At 45.9% G+C, this 23,950-nt stretch overlaps 1 protein-coding gene across 1 annotated transcript in view; it reads right to left on the reverse strand.

Annotated features, from left to right (window-relative positions):
- The window catches only part of LOC147122397 (vitellogenin-like), a 72,870-nt gene that overhangs the window by 23,722 nt on the left and 25,198 nt on the right, over nt 1-23,950 (reverse strand). The window contains exons 16-25 of the mRNA XM_085983519.1: nt 22,585-22,717; nt 20,192-20,411; nt 19,947-20,098; nt 12,634-12,855; nt 7,561-7,614; nt 5,510-5,602; nt 2,343-2,555; nt 1,219-1,361; nt 1,003-1,132; nt 759-888 (exon numbers count right to left, since the gene is read on the reverse strand). Of these exons, the coding sequence (XP_085839645.1) occupies nt 759-888; nt 1,003-1,132; nt 1,219-1,361; nt 2,343-2,555; nt 5,510-5,602; nt 7,561-7,614; nt 12,634-12,855; nt 19,947-20,098; nt 20,192-20,411; nt 22,585-22,717 (1,490 nt within the window). The remainder of the gene's footprint in view (nt 1-758; nt 889-1,002; nt 1,133-1,218; nt 1,362-2,342; nt 2,556-5,509; nt 5,603-7,560; nt 7,615-12,633; nt 12,856-19,946; nt 20,099-20,191; nt 20,412-22,584; nt 22,718-23,950) is intronic.

Below are 23,950 nucleotides of genomic sequence, written 5' to 3' on the forward strand. Positions count from 1 at the left end.
ACATTTATATAAAAGAGAATAACTTTTAATCTAAGGTTTGTTCAAGAATTCATACAGCTTTTCAGGAGACCATGCTGCTTCAGCTGCAGCCAAAATGAAACCGAAACCTCAGCCTGCTTGTCTGTGTCACATGACCTCTGCTGCTCAGGCACAAGCAATCAAACACAGACAAATATGCTGTAAGGCATAAGTAATCAAACACAGACAAATATCATCACTATTTGCTGATATCATTACACCTTTTAATTCTATCCTTCTGCGAAGCACCTTGGGATGTTTATCTATGCTAACGGTGCTATATAAATGCAAATTGTTGCTGTAACTAACCACGATGAGAAAAATCTAGCCTTGTACTTCTCCAAACCAACTGTCGCGATCCATACTTCAGAAAAATAAACTTTCTAAAGAGGAAAAGAGCAGTTATTAATTGAACAATCCCTCACTCCCAGTGGAGAAGACATGCTCAGATACAACGCAGGTCAGAGATGGAGGCTACAGCATTGTACCCAACCCCTGGTTCTCTGGCCTGTGCTCCATCGGAAGAATTCTCTTTACTTGGGCTCATGGGATGATTGAGCTTACTCTTTGATGTACCAGTTCAGCACCAAGCGTCTTTTCCTTGGCTAACTATCACAGTAGGAACCGTTCAGGATAGCAATGCTTTCCTATGTGGCTTTTCCGATTTAAAACAAGAATAGGCTGTCAGGTGAAATCACGCGCGGAAAAGTTTGGAGGGAAGACGCGGAAATAATAATTACGTTGGTTCATAGTCAGAAGCAGTTTTGGAATTTCAGCGATGCTTTTGAATCCTCGTGCCTGTACTATTGGGGCGATTGCATGGATGTGCACTGGCAAAGGGAGCTCGAAGCCTTGATAATAGATTGTAAACTGGAACAGAAACAAAGAGGTTCAGGATTATACAGGTAAAGAAATATCAGCTCTATAATTTAAAAAATGTGACTTGGAGCACAGCTAAATGAAAGTGAAAAAAGATAGCAGTACCCTGGGTAGTTTAATGACTGTATCGATGGTCCGTGGTGATGTTAGAGCCATCAGTGTTGTAATCTGATGAGAAGGATTACTTACAAATCTGTTGGAAAATCCTAATAGATAGGCAACTCCTGACTCAACCCTGGTTAAAAAGAGCATTGTCTTAGTGTTGTGTATCGGGTACCAAGAAAACAGCAGAGCAAGATAATTGTATGGCACAATGCTTACATCCTTCCACCAGCTATCATCAGATCAGGAATCAGCGACCACTCAGTCTTAACTTTCATAGCCGGGTGATTTGCTAGATATCCCATCGATGCCTCAAAAGAAATCTTATATCTCTGACAGTTTTCACCCCATCTGTACATTATCTAGGAAATTAAAAAAGACACCGTTTTTCACACTCAATAAGACATTTTTAGGGTAAAATTTCCAGAGCTTGTGATTTGCAACAGGGGCCACCCACCCGTCCAAGAGTGGGTGCTACAGGCCAGTCAGCTCATCTGCCAGGTGCCTCACTGAGTCTGCCATGCTGCTAAGTTTCCCACCCTGGACTAATTGCTCCTCAATCACCCTTGGCCTTGTTTGCAGTGAGCCAGCTGACAATACACCTGGTGGGGCTCACCTGGGCACGTCAAACTGCTGTCAAGCCTGTGGGGAGGAGGGGGCAGGGGGGGGGTGGGGGCGGCGGGAGAGGGAAGAAGCTCACAATTTCCTTGAGTTCTGCTCCAACTCCTGGTTCCTCCGCCAAGCCTGCGCCAGAACTTTACCCCACGGAGGAGTAGAATTTCTGCCTGAATATCTGTGCTTCAGAATGTGTACAGAAGACATTAACATTGCAATAGAATGTAAGGGGTTTTGACAAGAGTAAATGAGGAGAAATTGCCTCTACTGGGAGGAAGGCCGGTAACTAGAGGACATACATTTAAGATACATACAAACATATGAACAATGACGGACTGGTAAAGACCCTCTGGTCCATCCAGCCTGTCCCACAGAATTGCGATACCTTGTGCATCACAATATATACACTGCACCCCACTCAAAACCATTTGATCTCCTGGGAGAGGCAAAAATTGGCAAAAGAACCAGGGAGGAGATGAGGAGAATGTTTTTTATACAGCGAGTTGTCGTGATCTGGAATGCGCTGCCTAAAAGGGCGGTGGAAGCAGATTCAATAGTAACTTTCAAAAGGGAATTGGATAAATATTTGAAAAGTAAACATTTACAGGGCTCTTGGGAAAGAGCAGGAGAGTGGGATTAATTGGGGAGCTCTTTCAAAGAGCTGGCACAGGCACGATGGGCAGAATGGCCTCCTTCTGTACTGTATGGTTCTATGATTTATACATTACCATTGCTTTGTGTGCTTTAGGGATGGCAGCATCGACACATATCTTCCATCTGCTGTCTTCCGCCAGCTCGACAATACGGAGGTGCATTTTAGGCTTGCCATCTGAGATTTGCACAGACCCAGTGACCTGATAGCCTTGCTGCTTGCCGTCAGTCCTTCTAACTCGAGCAAGGATGATGAGTGCTGGAGCATCCAAGTCTCCAATGAGATAACGCTAGAATTACAAACAAACTTTGACATAAAATGAATAAGCAGGTAACAAAACAAGCACCATAAAACTAGGAACAGGAGTAGACCATTCAGCCCCTCAAATCTGTCTCACCATTCAATTAATTCACGGCTGAGCTGTAACTTAACTCCATCTACCCGCCTTGGTTCCGTATCCCTTAATACCCTTGCCGAATAAAAATCTATTAATCTCCATTTTGAAATTTTCAACTGACCCTTAGGGGGCGATTTTGCCGGCGCTCAGGGGTCGGGTTTGGAGGTGGGACTGCTAGCAAAATCAGAAAGATTGGCAGCGGGTCCCGAACCCGCTTCCAACCTGCCTCCAATCAATCTTCCCGGGAGTTGGGTCCCCGATTTGTGCAGGGACCCGACTCCTAGCGGCGGGAAGAGGATTATAGCCACTTAACTGCTTGTTAACAGGTAGTCAACTGGCAGTTAAGAGGCTTTTTCCAATTTTGACATTTCTACTGCGGGCTTCCCGACGTCGGGAAACCCCGCCAGGATATGTGTGGCGTGCTGTGGGTCTACTGTAATGTTTGTGTATAGATGACAGCTGCAGAAGTCGTGTGAAGGATCCAATGGGACACTGGTGAGTTGTAGAGGTAAGAAAATGTTGGGAAAGTCATTTTTAATGTGTCTAGCATTTTTGGTACGTGACAAGCTTTGAAGTGTTTGTTTGTGTAGTCCCACCTCATTGGGAGAACCTCTCTCACCAGTGACAGATCGCTTCTGTAACCTCACCTGCAGCTGTCACCTGTTTTAGCCTAAGGAGGGAGTCACTGGAGAGCCTGGGTGCAAGGGCTCACATTTGTACAATGGTTGTCAGTGTTTGCAGCACCTCAATGCTGTCAAACACTGAACAAATCATCCGTCAAAAAGAAATGGTGGTGGCCCCTTTAAGAAAACCAGCAGATGACGCGTCATCAACAGACGTCACCTGACACTGGCTTTCCCTTAATTGGCCAGCAAGCCCGCAGGGCGGCCTTAACATGGCAAATTAACCCAAAATAGCACCTGTGCGCGGACATCGCTGGGGGCGGGACTAGAACCCGCTCCCAATGCGCCTCTTCAGGTAAGATCCTGACCTTAATCTCAATAGCTTTTGGGGGGAGAGAGTTCCAGATTTCCACTACTCTTTGTGTGAAGAAGTTCTTCCTGACATCACCCCAAACTGCCTAGCTCTAATTTTAAGAGCATTCTGGTGAATCTGCGCTGCACCCCCTCCAAGGCCAATACAGTGAAAACTGTATAAATGGACACCGCCAAGGAACGGACACTTGCAAAAAATGGACTCTTATCGAGAGACCCAAATAACTTACATGGTAAAATATAGAAGAGGCACTCTGAAACTACAGATAGCCTGAAACTACCAACTACGGATAGCCTGCAATGCACCAGGCCCTTTCGCCGAGTTGGGATCACTGGTTCTTCCCTTGCAGTTTGCTTCCCTTTTACTCCCAAAGCCTCGTGAGGTCAGTGTATTCCGCTCAGCGCGAGGCGGCAACGGGTTTTGTGAAAGTAACGGCTTTAGTAGAATGGGGAGCTCTTTCCCCAACACGCATAGCAGCAGAGAAACCGCTCTTTCTGTGGGATTGAATACTTGCACGGCTCTGTCCCGGGGTAGAGCAGTTTCTCAGCCACTATGGATGCTGGGTAAAGAACTCGCCATTCTACTGAAAACTTTTGCAGTGCATTCAATGACCATTTTGAAAATAAGGACACCGGCAAAGAAAAGACAGCTGATGCCAGTTCCTAAGATGCCTGTAATTTACAGGTTATCCTTCCTAAGGTGCAGTAACCAGAACTGTACATAGTAACCAGTGGTGTTCCCCAGGGGCCGGTACCAGGACCACTGCTTTTCTTGATACGGTATATATTAATGACTTAGACTTGGGTGTACAGGGCACAATTTCAAAATTTGCAGATGACACAAAACTTCAAAGTATAGTGAATAGTGAGGAGTATAGTGAGGACATAGACAGGCTGGTGAAATGGACGGACACGTGGTAGATGAAATTTAACGCAGAAAAGTGCGAAGTGATACATTTTGGTAGGAAGAACGAGGAGAGGCAATATAAACTAAAGGGTACAATCCTAAAGGGGATGCATGAACAGAGAGACCTGGGGGTACATGTGCACAAATCGTTGAAGGTGGCAGGGCAGGTTGAGAAAGCGGTTAAAAAAGCTTACGGGATCCTGGGCTTCATAAATAGGAGCATAGAGTACAAAAGCAAGGAAGTTATGATGAACCTTTATAAAACACTAGTTTGGACTCAACTGGAGTATTGTGTCCAATTCTGGGCACCGCACTTTAGGAAGGATGTGAAGGCCTTAGAGAGGGTGGAGAAAAGACATACAAGAATGGTTCCAGGGATGAGGGACTTCAGTTATGTGGATAGACTGGAGAAGCTGGGGTTGTTCTCCTTGGAGCAGAGAAGGTTGAGAGGAGATTTGATAGAGGTGTTCAAAATTATGAGGGTCTGGACAGAGTAGATAAAGAGAAACTGTTCCCATTGGCGGAAGGATCGAGAACCAGCGGACACAGATTTAAGGTGATTGGCAGAAGAACCAAAGGTGACATGAAGAAAAACTTTTTTACGCAGCGAGTGGTTAGGATCTGGAATGCACTGGCTGAGAGGGTGGTGGAGACAGACTCAATCACGGCTTTCAAAAGAGAACTGGATAAGCATCTGAAGGAAAGAAATTTGCAGGGCTACGGGGAAAGGGCGGGGGAGTGGGACTAGCTGAAATGCTCTTGCAGAGAGCCGGCACAGGCTCGATGGGCCGAATGGCCTCCTTCTGTGCTGCAACCATTCTATGATTCTATGATTCTATGAACCAGATTGTGGTCTAACCAGAGCTTTATACAACTGTAGCATAACTTCCACCCCTTTGCATTCTAACCCGCTAGAGATAAAGGCTGTTGAGTGCAAGACAAACCTGCTCAGAAGATCGTCTGGTGCTACTACTGCTCTGTCTGTGTCTTAGCCTGGAGCTTGGCCTTGTCCCACTGGATAGTCTTCTGCTTGCACGCTGAATTCACAAATTTAATAATGACAAATTTGAGTTCTGAAGAGCAGATCATGAACCAGAGAATAACGCCTTCACATCTTTTATAGCTATGTTAATTATGCAGCATTTTGTTTCTCTTGAATGTTTTGACAGTGAAGGAATGGCCCCGATTTTACCTCCAGGCGGATTCACCGCTCAGGCCCGAGTTAAAATTACAGGCGGGTCTCAATGATGTAATTGGGCCGCAACATGCTTATGTAAAGAAGGACCCCATTGGCTCCGGGCATGTGTCCTTGCTGCCTGCTCAGGAGAGCAGGTTAAATTTGCAGATGTTGCGACCATGGCAGCTCTCGGACAGGTAAGAACCAGGGCGATTTTAACAGCTCACCCACCAGGTTTCTGCTGAGCGAGTAGGGTGTAAATTCAGTATCTTCCTGCTTGCTGAAAAAGTTGATGGTGTGCAATAAATTTGTTAATGCTGCCTGGTTTTCCTTTTTCTATTCCCATTTTTTGATTGGTCACTTCTATAAATGCTGGTCCAAATATGCTAGGAACCATGGTGCCCATAAAATTTTGCACATTAACTCACCATCATATTTTTTATGAAAAGAAATTATTAAAACAGGTTTAAAAGACGTGGAGGGAAAAATTCGGTTGCTTTGTGCCTAAGAGGGCGTTAACGGGGCGCAAAACAACTAGCGCCCAGGCGCGGCGCCGCCAACGACTCCTGCAAAATTCATTGGGACGTTAGCGGTGGCGGTAACCGTTAGCTCCCCGTGGCACTGCGCCGCCAGCAATGACATCATTGCCATGCGCAGTGCCCCGCTCACGTCCCGGCCACCATCTTCGGTAGCGCCCCCTGACTTACCGCCGGACGCTATGTCCGACGGGGTCAGGGGGGGCCTACCTGCGGCCGGGGTGGTGCTATTTAAAGGCGAGGTGCCAGGCGGCCATCTTTGTTGCTGGCCGCCTGCCAGCACCTGCCTCCTGAGCACCCCCCCCCTCCCGCGGAGTGCTGGCTGCGCTCCGTGAGCCCGGCACTTCTCTTGAGTGACGGGCTCTTTTGCCGGCACTCCGATCCCGGTGGCCCAGCTTGGCCCCGGGTCACACTGCGCAAAGTCCCTCCCCTTTAAGAAGGGGAGGAAGGCCTGCAATACCGCAGCACGACGTGCCGCAGCACCCCAAGAGGGAGGCGAGGTGGGGCGCTTTCCTTTATTGAAGAAAAGGAGCTTGCACAAGATGCTACGACCAAGGGTTTGAGCAATTATTTTATATGCTACTCAGAAATTAAATGAGCTGTGCAAACAGGTAGCGGTGGAATAAAATGATGAAAGAGGGACCATGTTTTAGAGGGCTCTTTCTACATTAGCCACAGGAGGACACAGCAACCGATTCAAACAGTAGCATTGGACAAAAGTTGCATGCAATCTGAAAAGGTTTGCGAGTCAGTGAGATGAGGTTAATTCAGAGGGACTGCAATTAGGCTACAGCGTTTCAATTTTTGAAAATTTGCATAAATTTCCAAGAAAAAGAAAAAGACTTGCATTTATATAGCGCATTTCACAACCTCAGGACGTCCCAAAGCGGTTTACAGCCAATGAAGTATTTTTAAAGAGCAGTCACTGTTGTAATGTAGGGAAACGAGGCAGCCAATTTGCTCACAGCAAGCTCCCACAAACAGCAATGTGATAATGACCAAATAATCTGCTTTTTTTGAGATGTTGGTTGAGGTATAAATATTGGCCCAGGACACTGGGGAGAACTCTCTAGCTCTTCTTCGAAATAGTACCGTGGGATCTTTTACATCCACCTGAGAGAGCAGATGGGGCCTCGGTTTAACGTCTCATCCAAAAGACGGCACCTCCGACAGTGCAGCACTCCCTCAGTACTGCACTGGGAGTGTCAGCCTAGATTTTGTGCTCCGGTTTCTGAAGTAGGAATGCACAAGGAAAAAAATGTAAATTTGAATATTCTCTTACCTCGCTGTTTCGGGCTGATCTGAACTCAAGTTCCAAGAGCTCCCGGTTAGTTCTCTGTGAAAATGTATTTAAAATCAAATCAAATGCTCATTCTTTTCTACAGAATCCATCAAATGCTACTCACATGGTAATCATCAACACTTTGGTACATATTTATTTGTGGGAAAAACTAGGCCTTCCTTAGAAACCAAGGCCTGGATTTTTCTAATCCTGTCCCGAGAGTTGGGGCAGGACTTCCAACTGTTATTCCGACTGCACCGTGACCCTGGCTCAGTTTCTTGAGTTGGGACTTATTGGGTTGGATTTTCATTCAGGAGTCGGGTTGGAGGTGGGACTACAACTTTTGGGGTTGTAGTCCCGCCTCCATTGAGATGCGGCCAATCCATGCAATTTTAACTTGATTGACCTTGTTGAGCCCACTCAGCGGGCTCAGCAGGCCAATTAAGGGCCACTCGGCAACAGGTGACGTCACAGACTGAAATTTCATCTGTCAAGACGTTTTGACAGATGAAATATCAGTATTTCACAGCTGTTTGAAGCTGTCAAACACTGACAGTCTTACTTCTAACATGAGTCCTTCTCCACAGACTCAGTTAGAAATCTCTCCGGCACAGAAAGCTGAAGGCTGTCACTTTTGACAGATCGCAGCCATTCTGCTTTCTGTGCCGGTGAGATGAGGGACTCCCCGAACCTAAAGGAAGGAAGGCTGAAAAGGTAAGAAAAGGTCATTTACACTTCTTTAATCACTTTAGACACACCAAACACACTTACCTTTGCACTCATGCACACATCACTCACCTGAACACCGACATCTCGACCCCTCCAAGCCCTTCAACCCGACAGCCCGACTCCTCTAACTTGGTGTGGTTTGGACGTCGGGAATCCCACAGTTCAAGTTTAAAAATAGGGATTAGGCTAAAAACTGCCTGTTAACTACCTGTTAATAGGCAGTTAATTGGCACTAATCCATTCCCGCCTCGGGAAGGCGGGTCCCAGTGTGGGGCGGGTACCCGCCTCCTTTGAAACTGGCATGGAGGCAGGTTGGGGGCGGGATGGGGTCGGGACCCCCGATTTCAGGATTTTAACCCCCCGCACGCCTCCAATCCCGACTCCACGGCACACTGAAAATCGAGCCCATTATCTCTGTAGGATGGGCTCCTAGTGGGACAACCATCACCAGTAGGGACTCCACCGCTGCACGAGAAGAGGAAGGATGGGCATAGCACAGCGAAGACTGCAGCAACTTTTTACTGTACCCCTCCTTGGATTGGATCGAGGCCTTCAGCAAGTATGTATTTGTGGCCTATGTGAGAAATGGGAGTGGAAGCCTCTACTGGGCCTCCTCCCTCCCTCTAGAGGGGGAGGTAGCCTCCACTACCCAAGCATCTACTGGTAACCTTCTCCTGGCAGTCACCTAGGGCTGGCAGAGACAGCAGCAATGACAAAGGAAATCAGGCAGGAAATCTAGGTCCCAGCTCGCTGCCAGAATTTAACTTGCAGAGCGTGGGGAACCTGGATGGCCATTAGCCTTCCTGGAAGTGGGGGCGGGGGCTGAGGAAAATTAAGGTCGGGATGGAGAAGTGGCAATAGACCTCACTGGCCCATTTTCCCCGCTGTCTCTGTTACTAAACACGCCCGATTTGGGGGTGGAAGCAGAGGAAAATTCAGGCTTAAATGTCCGATCTTAAGTAAGCCATTCGACTTCTGGTTCAAGAAGTGCGTGTTTTTTGAAACGCTGAAACCAGGATGAAGATACATTGATATGTCACAATCAACAGCCTTGGCCAAATAATAGAGGTGCATTAATTCAGTGATTCCCCCGCTCCCAGCTGTAGGTTGGAGTCAGGACGTTCTTCCACTCTAGCTGCAATTCTCCGACCTGCTCACCCTTGGAGCATAGTTCCCCCTGCCCCCCTGCCCGCCACCCCCCCCACCCCAACCGGGAGCCTGGATTGTTAAATTTCCCCCGGTAATTCCTACAATTTCAATTCATTCAGGCAAATTAATGAGGTGCCATAAATTCCACAAAAGTGAGTGTCGACCTCGATAAATGAATATTTCTATTATGTGGCTGACAACTCAAAATTCCAATTCATTGCCTAACCTAAACAATCTATAAAACTGCATGGAAACTTAATCTTATGCTTCCACACACAAACCTTTCACAACATTTACAGACCTATTTACATATGGTACCTGCCCTATAGTACGGTGCAGATCTTTCCACATATACATTGATTTGGCCAGATTCGTTTCCATTAAGCACAGTTACCTCCTTGTAGTTAACAATAAGATTTATGCTAGCCTGAATGCTGCAGCAAGTGGGTAGTGGTGGAATAGGAGGACCATGACTGACTTCCCAATCTCTGGAGACATAGCCTGTGCTTGCTGAAAGAAATCAGTATTTGTAGGGAAATGGTAGGGAAATTGACGGGATTGAAGGCTGATAAATCCCCAGGGCCTGATAATCTACATCCTAGGGTACTTAAGGAAGTGGCCCTAGAAATAGTAGATGCATTGCTGATCATCTTCCAACATTCGATGGAATCTGGAACAGTACCCATGGATTGGAGGGTAGCTAATGTTACCCCACTGTTCAAAAAAGGTGGTAAAGAGAAAACAGGGAATTACAGACTGGTAAGCCTGACATCGGTAGTGGGGAAAATGCTAGAGCCCATTATAAAAGATGTAATAGCAGAGCACTTGGAAAACAGTGACAGGATCGGACAAAGTCAACATGGATTTACAAAAGTTAAATCGTGCTTGACTAATCTACTGGAATTTTTTGAGGACAGCACGGTGGCATAGTGGTTAGCACTGTTGCCTCACAGCGCCAGAGACCCGGGTTCGAATCCGGCCTCGGGCGACTGTCTGTGTGGAGTTTGCACATTCTCCCCGTGTTTGCGTGGGTTTTCTCCGGGTGCTCCAGTTTCCTCCCACAGTCCAAAGATGTGCGGGTTAGGTTGATTGGCTATGATAAATTGACCCTTAGTGTTAGGGGGATTAAATACGTGGGGTTACAGGGATAGGGTGGGATATGTGTTGGTGTAGGGGTTACGGGGATCGGGCGGGATATGTGTCGGTGCAGGCTCGATGGGCCGAAATGGCCTCTATCTGCACTGTGGGGTTTCTGTGTGTGTGTGTGTGTGTGTGTGTGTGTGTGTGTGTGTGTGTGTGTGTGTGAGGATGTAACTGGTAAAATAGATAAGGGAGAACCAGTGGATGTGGTGTATTTGAACTTTCAAAAGGCTTTTGACAAGGTCCCGCATAAGAGATTAGTGTGTAAAGTTAAGGCACATGGGATTGGGGGCAAGGTATTAACTTGGATAGAGAACTGGTTGGCAGACAGAAAGCAAAGAGTTGGAATAAACGGGTCTTTTTCCGAGTGGCAGGCAGTGACTAGTGGGGTACCGCAGGGATCGGTCCTTGGACCCCAGCTATTCACAATATATATTAATGATCTAGACAAGGGAACTAGATGTAATATTTCCAAGTTTGCAGACGACACAAAGCTGGGTGGGCGTGTGTGCTGTGAGGAGGATGCTGAGAAATTCCAGGATGATTTGGACAGGTTGGGTGATTGGGCAGAGGCATAGCAGATGCAATATAATGTGGATAAATGCGAGGTTATCCACTTTGGTGTCAAAAACAGGAAGGCAGATTATTATCTGAATGGCAATAGATTAGGAGAAGGGGAAGTGCAACGAGACCTGGGTGTCCTTGTGCACCAGTCGCTGAAGGTAAGCATGCAGGTGCAGCAGGTGGTTAAGAAGGCAAATGGTATGTTGGCCTTCGTAGCAAGAGGGTTTGAGTACAGGAACAAGGATGTCTTGCTGCAGTTGTACAGGGCCTTGGTGAGACCACACCTTGAGTATTGTGTGCAGTTTTGGTCGCCTTATCTGAGGAAGGATGTTCTTGCCATGGAGGGAGTTCAGTGAAGATTCACCAGGCTGATACCTGGGGTGGCAGGAATGATGTATGAGGAGAGATTGGGTCAATTGGGCTTATACTCGCTGGAGTTTAGAAGAATGAGAGGGGATCTCATTGAAACCTATAAAATTCTGACAGGACTGGACAGACTAGATGCAGGAAGGATGTTCCCGATGGTCGGGGAGTCCAGAACCAGGGGTCACAGTCTAAGGATAAGGGGTAAGCCATTTTGGACAGAAGTGAGGAGGAATTTCTTCACCCAGAGAGTGGTGAACCTGTGGAATTCTCTACCGCAGAAGGCAGTAGAGGCCAATTCATTAAATATATTCAAGAAGGAGTTGGATATATTTCTTAAGGCTAAAGGGATCAAGGGATATGGGGAGAAAGCAGGTACAGGGTACTGAATTTGGATGATCAGCCATGATCGCATTGAATGGCGGAGCAGGCTTGAGGGGCCGAATGGCCTACTCCTGCTCCTATCTTCTATGTTTCTACGTTTCTATAGTCACCGTAAGTAGGCATGGGCTAGATGGGCGGATCATTCTTGGTCTTTTTGACCTCCTAGACTGCTGCTCAGCATAGTTGGATGTAGGACACGACTAGAATGTGTGCATTCGTCACAGGCACGATGGGCCAAATGGCCTCCTTCAGTGCTGTATCATTCTATGAGAGTATGCAATCATCCAGGATGGAATTTAAGGTGTTTAAATAGTAAGGAGGTGCATCCTCATTACGGTGATCAGAGAACGTGATGTTCAGGCTTTGGTTGCAATAAAATCTCATGGTTTTGACGTTTTCCTATTGGCATAAACGGCGCAACCACGTCTGTTCCTTGCCGAACCCCAGAACAAACATCAAACCATATCGCAGTAGGAGGGGAAGTTAAGCCAGTAGCAGCTTTGAACGTGCATGCAAGCAAGGGGAGCATCCTCTGCTAGCATGGTCACAGGTGAAAGCATCAGGCTTTCCCATCCCCTTACCCAATCAATCCCTGGAGATAAAGATGGAATAAGTTGTCTCAAACATTAAATATTGCTCCCAGTGCATGCACAGACAAGTTAACAACCCAATCCTCCCCTACAAGTGTGCACCCGTTTCAAAATAATGTTTCAATTGAAAACTGATAAGAAAAAGAATCTGCACCCATGGAATGTTGCTAGAGATTGAATGATGACTTGTGCTGTTGTTTCTCTTTCTGGGTACCCAACCCTGTTGGCTGTCTTTCTCGTAAACTTTGTGGTGCCGACTGAGTGATTGGTCACTTGACGATGAAGAGCTTTGAGAGATGGCCTTGCTTCCCGAGGAGCTTCTGGAATATGAACTGGACGAGGAACTTTTGGTCCAAGTGTGGTTTTGCATTTTAGCCTGTAAACAAGACACCATTATAGGTAATAGGACAGATATGTACGTGTCCCACGGTGGAGACGAAAGCAGCAGAAACGAAGAATGTTTGGAGGACATATGAATTCCTTCAAGAGATCTAATATACAAGCACCATTGGCGAGGGTGTGAAATGTAACATTAGCTTCATTTCTCTAATCTGAAATCGAATTAGGTCCAAGCTGTCCTCAGTTCATTTTGTAGGAAGTCTATAATGGTGAGGTGGAAACTAGTCCATTTGCCCACCACACTCCCCCCGCCTCCCATACTTCCCCCTTAATAATTAGGGCTAGATTTTACCAACCTTGGTGGGTCCGGGGTGGGAGACATCCTTGGCGAGTCCCGACTCCGCAGCTGTGTCGATCCCGGCCTCCGACATGATTTTATGATGATTGGGTTTGTTAAGCCCGTCCTGCGAGGTTCCCGGCCAATTAAAAGGAAGCGGGTCTGATGACGTCATCTGATGATGCGTCATCAGCTGGTTTCCTTAAAGGGGCCATGCCCACATTCATTTTGACAGTTGTGCTGTCAGTGTTCTGCAGCATTGAGGTGCTGCAAACACTGACAAGCACTGCCCAGAGGTGCACGCCTGCACCCAGGCTCTCCCATGACTCCCTCCATATGCTTATGGAGGGAGTCACAGCACGCAGGGAGGTTCTCTTCCCTTCCAATGGGCGGAAGAGAGCTCCCCAGGAGACCAATGCAGCCTGGTTGCACATTGCACAGGAGGGCACAAACAGGGATGTCATCTGGAGGGCCTGGCTGCAGTGGCGCAAACCTTTCAATGATCTCAGTAGATCACAAAACATTACTGCAAAGCCACACTCAACCTCATCCTGCTGTGCCACTCAACACATCCCCATCACTCTGCCTTCCCTACCCTTCTCCTGCACATCCTTACTCACATCAACTTACCTTCCCCCTCCACCCATCCCTATCTACTTTATCACTTCCCCATCTCACTAGCCACCCCTCACACTTACCCTCACCCTTGTCCAATCATACCAACTAACAACACTGTGATATCCGAGTAGTAAGGTCCAATAACTGAGATAAGCCAGACTTCAGGAACCAAAACTTAACTTTTTAATTGGACGGAATTAGGAGAGAACATAGCTCTTACAGCTGCAGGCAAACAACCTATTTCTTACTGCACGAGCCAAGATGGGGGAAGAAGCTCTGAGTCATACCCACAATGCCACATTACCTAAATACTTGTGTAGCAGGACATTACCTTAAAACACTGGTAAATGAACCCTTTAATATTTGTCTCCATCTGGTGGATAACTTAAGCATTACATCCGAGATTACTATATCCCCCCACTCTTAAGTTACAATAATTCTTAACAACATTCTTAAAAAATCCATAAGGAAACTCCTTTAACGATAGTCCATACGGAACGAATCTAGCAGGTGGTGATCAATCTCTCTGGTGGCTTGTGAAACCTTGGTGAACGTCTTACAGTCAAGTCCCTGCTTGGTTCTGGTAAAGCCACCTGCTGCTCCTGAGCAGTACTCAGAGTATCTGACTCTGCTATGATGGTTTCCTCTTGACTAAGGGGTCCAGGTATAACTGTCTCTGTTCATGGTGTTGGTACCGCCAAGGCATTTGGATAACTGGGGACCAACTTGTCCTCCAACATTTCCTCTGGAACCTCCAGTTCAATTTCCCTTGTCTGGTCAGTATCTGATCCACATGTCTGCATACTACCTGACCAGTTCCCAACATGACCGTATATGAAACTGGACCGGTCATTGAGTCTATGATGCCAGGAATCCATTTTGGACCATAACTGAAATTTCTGGTAAGGACCGCATCTCCTACTCCAAAACTGCGGCTCTTTGTCCTTTTGTCATGGTTCTCCTTTTGTTTGATTTGTCGGTTTTCCACCTTCCTTTTTAGATCTGGGTGAACAGGTCAAGAGTGGAGCGTAGTCGACGTCCTAACAATAACTCAGCAGGAGAGAGTCCTGTGGTAGATTGAGGTGTTATTCTGTAGCTGAACAGAAGTCATGACACCTTTGCTGCCAAACTCCCTTCCGCACTTTTTTTCATCATCTCCTTAAATGTTTGTACGGCTCTCTCCGCAAGCCCATTTGAAGACGGATGATATGGAGCTGAAGTCACGTGCACTATGCCATTGTTTCTCATGAACTCTTTTGTTTCTGTACTCACAAAACACGTGGCATTGTCACTTACTATGATCTCCGGTATCCCTTGATTACTAAAACTCCTACGCAGGCAGTCTATAGTAACAGTAGATGAAGCAGAATTTACAGGATACACATCCATCCATTTGGAATGTGCATCAATGATTATGAGGAAGATCTTTCCCATGAATGGACCCGCATAATCTACATGTAATCTTCTCCATGGTTTATCCGGCCACTCCCAGGGGTGGAGTGAAGCCGCTGCTGGTGCCTTCCTGTGTACTTGACAAGTGCTGCATGTCTTGACTAGATTTTCTATCTCCTCATCTAGCTTTGGCCACCACAAGTAACTCCTTGCCAATGCTTTCATATGCGAAACTCCAGGATGACACTGATGTAGTTGCCCCAGGATAGACTGTCATGCTGGCTGTGGAATAATCACTCGAGCTCCCCACAACATGCAACCATCCTGCACACTCAGCTCTGTCTTCCTGACACTGTAAGGTGTGAAATCAGTCCCTTCCGGATGTTGTGGCCAACCCCACATTACATATTCTCGGACCCTAGACAGTACTGGATCTTTACCAGTCCAAGTCCTTACTTTTTCTGCGGTCACAATTGCCGTGTCCGTGTCCTCCAACATCAAAACTCTGTCCTCTGGAGCTGCACAGATAGGTGTACCTGGTAGTGGAAGACGGCTCAAGGCATCTGCTTTCCCATGGTACTTGCCCGCTTTGTAAACGATGACATACTCATATGCCCTTAACGTCACTGCCATCTCTGGATTCGGGGTGACACCATCTGTGGTATTGCTTTCATCTCATTAAAAAGAGATAGAAGAGGTTTATGATCGGTGCATATGGTGAATTTCCTGCCATATATGTACTTGTGAAACCTCTGTAACCCAAACATTACTGCTAATCCCTCTTTATCTAACTGGGAATAGTTTTTTTCCGCTGGGGTCAGAGTTCGAGACATAAACCCTATCGGTCTTTCTGTTCCATCTTCCATACAGTGTGAAAGAACTGCCCCCACCCCATAAGGTGAAGCATCACAAGAGAGAATGATGTCTTTCTCTGCATTGTAGTGCACCAGCACATCCGAGGACAGCATCAGTTTCTTGGACTGTTCAAATGAAACCCTCTGTTCCTCTTCCCACTGCCACTGTGTCTCCTTGCGCAATAGTTTGTGAAGAGGTGCTAACACTGTTGACAAGTTTGGCAAAAACCTGTTATAATAGTTTAGCAGTCCCAGGTAAGCTTTTAATTCAGTCACATTTGTAGGATCTGGGGCCTCCTGCAGCGCTTTTACCTTCTCCTTGATTGGATGGAGCCCGGTGGCATCCACTCTGTGTCCCAGGAACACGGCCTCATTCCCCATGAAAGTACACTTACTCCTCTTGAGCCGTGACCCAGCCTTATCCAACCTTTGAAGTACCTCTCTCAGAGTGCTCAGATGCTCCTGGTTGGTTCTTCCCATCACCAGAATATTATCCAGATAAATTGAAACATGTGGAATCCCTTGCAGTACACCCTCGATTGTCCTCTGGAAGATAGCTGGACTAGATGAGACACCAAATGGCAAGCGGTTATAGGTAAACAAACCCTTGTGTGTATTTATGGTGACATACTTCTTTGATTCCTCATCTAGCGTAATCTGCAAGTATGCATGACTCATATCCAGCTTCGTGAATTTCTTCCCTCCAGCCAGGTTTGCGTAAAGATCCTCCGTTTTAGGAATAGGTTCTAGTTTAGACACTTTATAATCTCCACAGATTCTCACCGAATTGTCCGGTTTTAAAACAGGTACAATGGGAGCTGCCCATTCTGAACATTTCACGGGTTCCAGAATGTTCTCTCTCAAAAGACGGTCAAGCTCAGCCTCTACCTTCGGTTTCATGGTATACGGCACAGGTCGTTGTTTAAAAAATCTTGGCAGTGCCTCCTTGTCGACATAATTCTTAGCTGGGGGGCCATTAAATGTTCCAAGTTCTTCCTTGAACACGTTCTCATGTTCAATCAACACGTCTTGCAAAGACAACTGTTTGTCTCTCTCCATTTGATTTACTGCTCCCCAATCTAATTTAAGTTCTCGTATCCAGCCCCAACCTAACAAGTTTGGTCCAGAACCCGATACTACAACTACAGGTAGCTGTTCCACGGTGTTCCTGTGTTTCACAGTTACAATAGCTGTACCCAAGGTCGCCACTCGTTCACCGGTATACGTTTTAAGCTTCATAGAGCAAGACTTTAACTCTAGAACTTTTGCACGGTTCCACAATTTTGAGTACTCCTCCCTGTTCATTATGGTAATGCCACATCCAGTATCCACCTCAAAGTTGACCTTAGTGTCATTTACAATCAGTTGCAAAGTGATAGGATCCACTTTAGGAATGTCCTCTACCATACTATGCATTATGAACACATCGTCTTCTTTCTCAGCTTCTCCGCTGATGTGATGTGCTCCCTGTTTTTTCACTTCTCTTACCAGGTTTTGCTTCTCTCCCCCTTTAGGTTTGTATACCTCCAGGGTAGCTTTTGCTCTGCATGCACATTTTATGTGTCCTTTTTTCCCACACTTGTGGCACTTTTCCTCCAGAAACCTGCATTCCCTTGCCAGGTGATCTCCATTGCATCTATAACATGCCTTTACATGCTCACATTGTGGTTTCCGACTCATATTTAACTTGTGCACCAGCGGACCTGCAACCTGCCTCATAGTAGCCCAGTCTGAACCTTGTATTTCTTTCACATCACGGTTAGCTGTCTCTATGGCTTGAGCAAGTTCCAATGCTTTTTCATACGTAAGCCCAGTCTCAGACAATAATCTCCTCTGCATTCGAGCATCCATTATCCCGCAAACCAGCCTATCTCGCAGCATGTCTTTCAAACTGTTCCCGTAATTGCAATCATGTGCCAGTTTTCTCAACACCACTACATAATCGAAAACAGTCTCTCCCGGTTTCCTGTTCCGTGAATTAAACTTGAAATGCTGCACAATCTCACTCGGTCTGGGATTGAAATGTTCCTTTAACAAGTCCACTAATTCAGTAAATGATCTGTCTCCAGGCTTTGCAGGACTGCATAAGTTTCTCAGTAAACTATGTGTCAGACTTCCCACGGAAGTGAGCAAAATAGCTCTCCTTTTTCCAACATCAACAATATCATTTGCCACAAAGAAATGCTCCAGCAACTCACAGTATTCGATCCATGTTTGATTTTGAACATCAAAAGCAGAAATCTCTCCTACTCGAGTAGCCATGATTCAGATGCAGTGTTCTTGTATTTCCCCTTCTTCAAGTTGAGATCTGTTAATCCTCGTCGCCAAATGTGATATCCGAGTAGTAAGGTCCAATAACTGAGATAAGCCAGACTTCACGAACCAAAACTTAACTTTTTAATTGGACAGAATTAGGAGAGAACATAGCTCTTACAGCTGCAGGCAAACAACCTATTTCTTACTGCACGAGCCAAGATGGAGGAAGAAGCTCTGAGTCATACCCACAATGCCACATTACCTAAATACTTGTGTAGCAGGACATTACCTTAAAACACTGGTAAATGAACCCTTTAATATTTGTCTCCATCTGGTGGATAACTTAAGCATTACATCCAAGATTACTATAAACACACAATGGTAGGCAGTTGAGTGTTATCGCCAATGATCATGTAAAGTTTCTGGTAATGTGTTGTCAAACATGGAAATCTTTATTTTCCACACTTTGCCTTCTTGGACAGATCTGTGTGCACCTCTGGAAGTGGCTGAGTGAGACATAATGGTACACCCCCAATGGTGATGATTGTGAAAGGAATGGCTTGGGCATTGTAGGGATGCTTTATGGCGTTGGTGTGGGGTGGTGCCAACCTGGCACATCATGTGGCTGCCAGGGTGTACAGCATCAAGTGAAGTAAATCTGGCCATGGTGAGGCCATCCCTGGCCTTCCGGTGATTGCGGAGAAGGTTGGTGTTGTTGTTGGTGCTGCTGGTGTGCCTGGTGATGCTGGTGTGCCTGGTGGTGTTGGCATTGGGGCTAAGTGTGGTGGGATTCTGAGGACCAAGGTGAGATTTTTTCAAGGGCACCGATGCTGATGGAATAGATGGCAGCTGAAGTTGAGATGACAGAAGCGATCTGTCAATGGTGAGAGAGGTTGCTCCAAAGAGATGACACTGGATAGAGAGTTTGCTCCAAATACTTCAAACCTTCATAAAAATGAAAAGTGTATTCCAAATCCTGAAGGCTCCAGCTTCTAAGATTGGAAATTGAACAGCTGTGAAATGGTAGCTTTTATACCACTTTTGCAGCTGTCAACTACTCACAGCAATGCAGTCATTGAGAACCCGACACTCTTACCTGACATGATCCCTGAGTGTTGGGAACCTCGTAAAAAACATGGAAAAGTCATTAGGACCTGATAAATTGAGATACTTAAGTATCTCAGTTGCCTGACCCGCCGCTTAGTGCCGGGTCTGCAAACCGCAGGCAGAGCTGGCACTTGGGAAATTAACAAGGAGGCGGGTTCAAAGCGGACTTCCGCCTCGCTGTCAATCACTGCCATTTTGACAGCAGACCCACCTCCAAACTCACACTCGCAGCCCCGGTAACTTTACTGCCTTAGACTATGTTATAGTCCTGTGATCCGGAAAGGGACGAAAAATCAAATTTCCTCAACCCAAACCTTTTTCTTAATCCACAAAGGAGGGACCTTGTAAAGATAAAACAATGACTCACTTCTTCCCCCTCTCCCATTCTCACCTCCAGTGCCTACACTACAAGAAAGTACTTCATTGGCTGTAAAGCGCTTCGGGATGTTCTGAGGTCCTAAAAGGCGCTAGGGAAATGCAATTCTTTCTATTTTTTTGTTAAATTGGAAGTGTTATTTAAAGCTGCACTAAATGTGTTAAATACATGATAGGTAGACATGGTACCTGTGAGCCGGTGTCTTTTATCAGAACCGTAGGTCTATGAATTCTTTCAGGTAGAAGTTCCTCTTTCTCCAGCTGGCGAATCATTTTTGAACCGGCTTTGGGGCCTGTCTGTATTTCTAGCACCAGCCTCTCAATTTCTGTCTCGGGATGGACTGGAAAACAAGAAAGGTTTTGTTATAAATTGCGAGATGTGCGCAATGAGTAGCTCTGATCACAGCGGAATATCTTTTTTGACACATCTTTACCTGGTCTGATTAATACTTTGGCAGCGTGGACTCCAATCAGACTGTACAGTGGACTATGTCGAACGTAAACAGCATTTGCCAGTTTTGCATCCAGACACACCTCAAAGCCAAATTTAGTCATTTCCATACAAGTGTTGAACATTGAGGGCCTTGGTGCTGGCCGTTGCTTTTCCTGAGGGTATTCAGCTCCCTCTGCTTCTAGTCCTGAATAAAGCAGTGGCTGTAGGCAAGCAAAAAACAATTCAATCGTGAGAGTGGCATGAGTTTTATTTTGATTTCATATCACAACTGGTTTAGACATATGCAAAAAAATGCATGTAATTACAATAGTGACTACTTTTTAAAAGTACTTCATTGGCTGTGAAACCACTTGGGACGTCCTGAGGTCGTGAAAGGCGTTGTATAAATGCAAGTTGTTTCTTTCTTTCTGAACATCAACTAATACACAAGAACATTAGGAACAGGAGTAGGGCATTCAGCCCCTCAAGCCGACTCCGCAGTTCAATTCGATCCTGGCTGACCTACACCTCCACTCTATTTTCCCACCTTTGCTCCATATCCCTTGATGCTGTAAAATACTCGAGTCATGTATACGTATATACGTAGGATTAGGATCTGGTTTAATCTCATATGATTAGGGTTTTGCTTTCTTTTTATTTACTTATAAATGACTTGTGGATTTGTACATTAGCAAGAAATAATGAAATGGTTAAGTGTTGTTCATTCCCAGGGTGCTTTAGGGTTTGATGTGTCAGGGTACAATTTAGCTGACCGTGCTGTTCAGCTTCTACTGAAAGTGCAAGATGTGTGTTTCATGCCTGTTGGCTTATTTTTGTAGCCACATTTGTGAAACGAGATATCCAAGATAGTCTTGAGACACGAAGTGAGACAAAAAGCCAGCACGATAAACAAGTTTGCATCTCATGTTTTTACATAGGATATTTAGCACAGAAAAAGACCATTTGGCCCAACCAGTCCATGCCGGCATTTATGCTCCACTCGAGCCCGCTCCCATCTTTCCTCGTCTAACTCTATCAGCATAACCCTCTATTCCTTTCTCTCTCATATGCATATCTAGCTTTCCCTTTAATCCATAAGAGGTTATCCACTTTGGTGGCAAAAACAGGAAGGCAGATTATTATCTGAATGGCAATAGATTGGGAGAAGGGGAAGTGCAACGAGACCTGGGTGTCCTTGTGCACCAGTCGCTGAAGGTAAGCATGCAGGTGCAGCAGGCGGTTAAGAAGGCAAATGGTATGTTGGCCTTCGTAGCGAGAGGGTTTGAGTACAGGAACAAGGATGTCTTGCTGCAGTTGTACAGGGCCTTGGGGAGACCACATCTTGAGTATTGTGTGCAGTTTTGGTCGCCTTATCTGAGGAAGGATGTTCTTGCCATGGAAGGAGTACAGCGAAGATTCACCAGGCTGATACCTGGGATGGCAGGAGTGACGTATGAGGAGAGATTGGGTCGATTGGGCTTGTACTCGCTGGAGTTTAGAAGAATGAGAGGGGATCTCATTGAAACTTATAAAATTCTGACAGGACTGGACAGACTAGATGCAGGAAGGATGTTCCCGATGGTCGGGGAGTTCAGAATCAGGAGTCACAGTCTAAGGATAAGGGATATGCCATTTAGGACAGAAATGAGGAGGAATTTCTTCACCCAGAGAGTGGTGAACCTGTGGAATTCTCTACCACAGAAGACAGTAGAGGCCAATTCATTAAATATACTCAAGAAGGAGTTGGATATATTTCTTAAGGCTAAAGGGATCAAGGGATATGGGGAGAAAGCAGGGACAGGGTACTGAATTTGGATGATCAGCTATGATCTCATAAAATGGCGGAGCAGGCTCGAGGGGCCAAATGGCCTACTCCTGCTCCTATCTTCTATGTTTCTATGTTTCTATCTATACTCTTCACCTCAACTACACCCTGTCTTGCTCACAATAACATTTGTCATGCCATAGAGAATCAGCAAGGACGGTGTGCGGGACGAGGGGCCTATAAACGTTTCTTAACAATTTGTAAAGGCAGGATCGAAAGGATCAATGAATGTTATCTCTCTACCCAGGGAAAAACGGGATAATTGCATTAATTTCTCTGTAGGTCTACTGCTTGAAGATAATTGTATGTGTCTGGACTTGGTCAAACACAATAAATGGATTAGGTTGCAACCATATTTGGTTTGTCAGATTCGAATTGTCTTACCAAACAGAAATTTAATGGCCTCAGGCTTGAGAGCTCCAATCGTTCCCCAGCAGCCACGGCCTTTTGAGGGGTGAGTGTTCCAGATTTCTACTAACCTTTGTGTGATAGACACAGCATAAGTCCGCAGCAATAGACACCTACAGTTAAGGCTTAGTTCATGCTATTTAATGTAAAACAAAACTTACATTTGCCTGGCTATGCCATGAAGACTTGAATTTTTGCCTTGTAATGCTCGCTTCTTTTGTTTCAGGTAAAATTGGCGTCAATTTTGCTACAGCCAAATTCTCAATATTTCTTGAAACAGCAAACACTGCTGATCTGTAGGTCAAATGTTACATTGGTCATGAACAATAGAATCATAGAATCTTACAGCACAGAAGGAAGACATTCGGCCCATCGTGCCTGTGCCGGCTCTTTGAAAGAGCTGTCCAAGTAGTCCCACTCCCTCGCTCTTTACCCTTTACCCCTTCACGTATTTATCCAATTCCTTTTTGAACATTACTATTGAATCTGCTTCCACCACCCTTTCAGGCAGCGCATTCCAGATCACAACAACTCGCTGCATAAAACATGTTTCCTCACATTGCCTCAGAGTCTTTTGCCAATCACCTTAAACCTGTGTCTTCAGGTTGTCGATCCGCCTGCCACTGGAAACAATTTCTCCTTATTTACTCTATAAAACGCTTCATGACTTTGAACGCCTCTATCAAATTGCCTCTTAATTTTCTCTGCTCTTAGGAGAACAACCACAATTTTTCCAGTCACTCCACATAACTGAAGTCCCTCATCTCTGGTACCGTTCTAGTAAATCTCCTCTGCACCCTCTTCAAGGCCTTGACATCCTTCCTAAAGTGTGGCGCCCAGAACTGGCCACAATACTCCAGCTGGGGCCTAACCAGTGATTTATAAAGGTTTAGAATAACTTCCTTGCTTTTGTATTCTATGCCTCTGCTTGTAAAGCCAAGGATCCCATGTGCCTTTTTAACAGCCTTCTTAACTGTTCCTGCCAACATCAAAGATTTGTGTACCTTTTGCCACTGGAAACAGTTTCTCCTAAGTTACTCTCAAAACCCTTCATAATTTTGAACACCTCTATCAAATCGATCCTTAACCTTCTCTGCTCTAAGGAGAACAACCCCAGCTTCTCTAGTCAATAATATATTTAGTTTGTTACAATGCCCACATGTGCACATTTCTACGAGTGAACTTGGTCCAAGAGGTAGATTTTAAGGAGCATCTTAAAGGAGGAGAGAGAGGTGGAGAGGCGGAGAGGTCCAGGGAGGGCATTCCAGAGCTTAGGGCCTAAGCAACAGAAGGCTGTACTGACCAAGCAAGTTCCAAGTTTATTCCCTGGTCTGCGCTGAGTGAGGAAAATGTCATTAGCTTTGACCACTCACGCCTACCAAACCCCCCTCCCCGCTAAACTGTGGCAGAAATTGGGCAGCAATTTCCTCCTCTTGATCACCCGTAGAAATGCGCACATGCGGACATTGTGAGAGGACAGGACTGAGTGCGGTTTGATGAGCTTCAGTGCCCACACTTACACACGGA

The sequence above is a fragment of the Somniosus microcephalus genome, chromosome 3, assembly GCF_052327205.1.
Source record: "Somniosus microcephalus isolate GS21.2 chromosome 3, FLI_Smic_1.0, whole genome shotgun sequence".
In the NCBI taxonomy this organism is placed as follows: domain Eukaryota; kingdom Metazoa; phylum Chordata; class Chondrichthyes; order Squaliformes; family Somniosidae; genus Somniosus; species Somniosus microcephalus.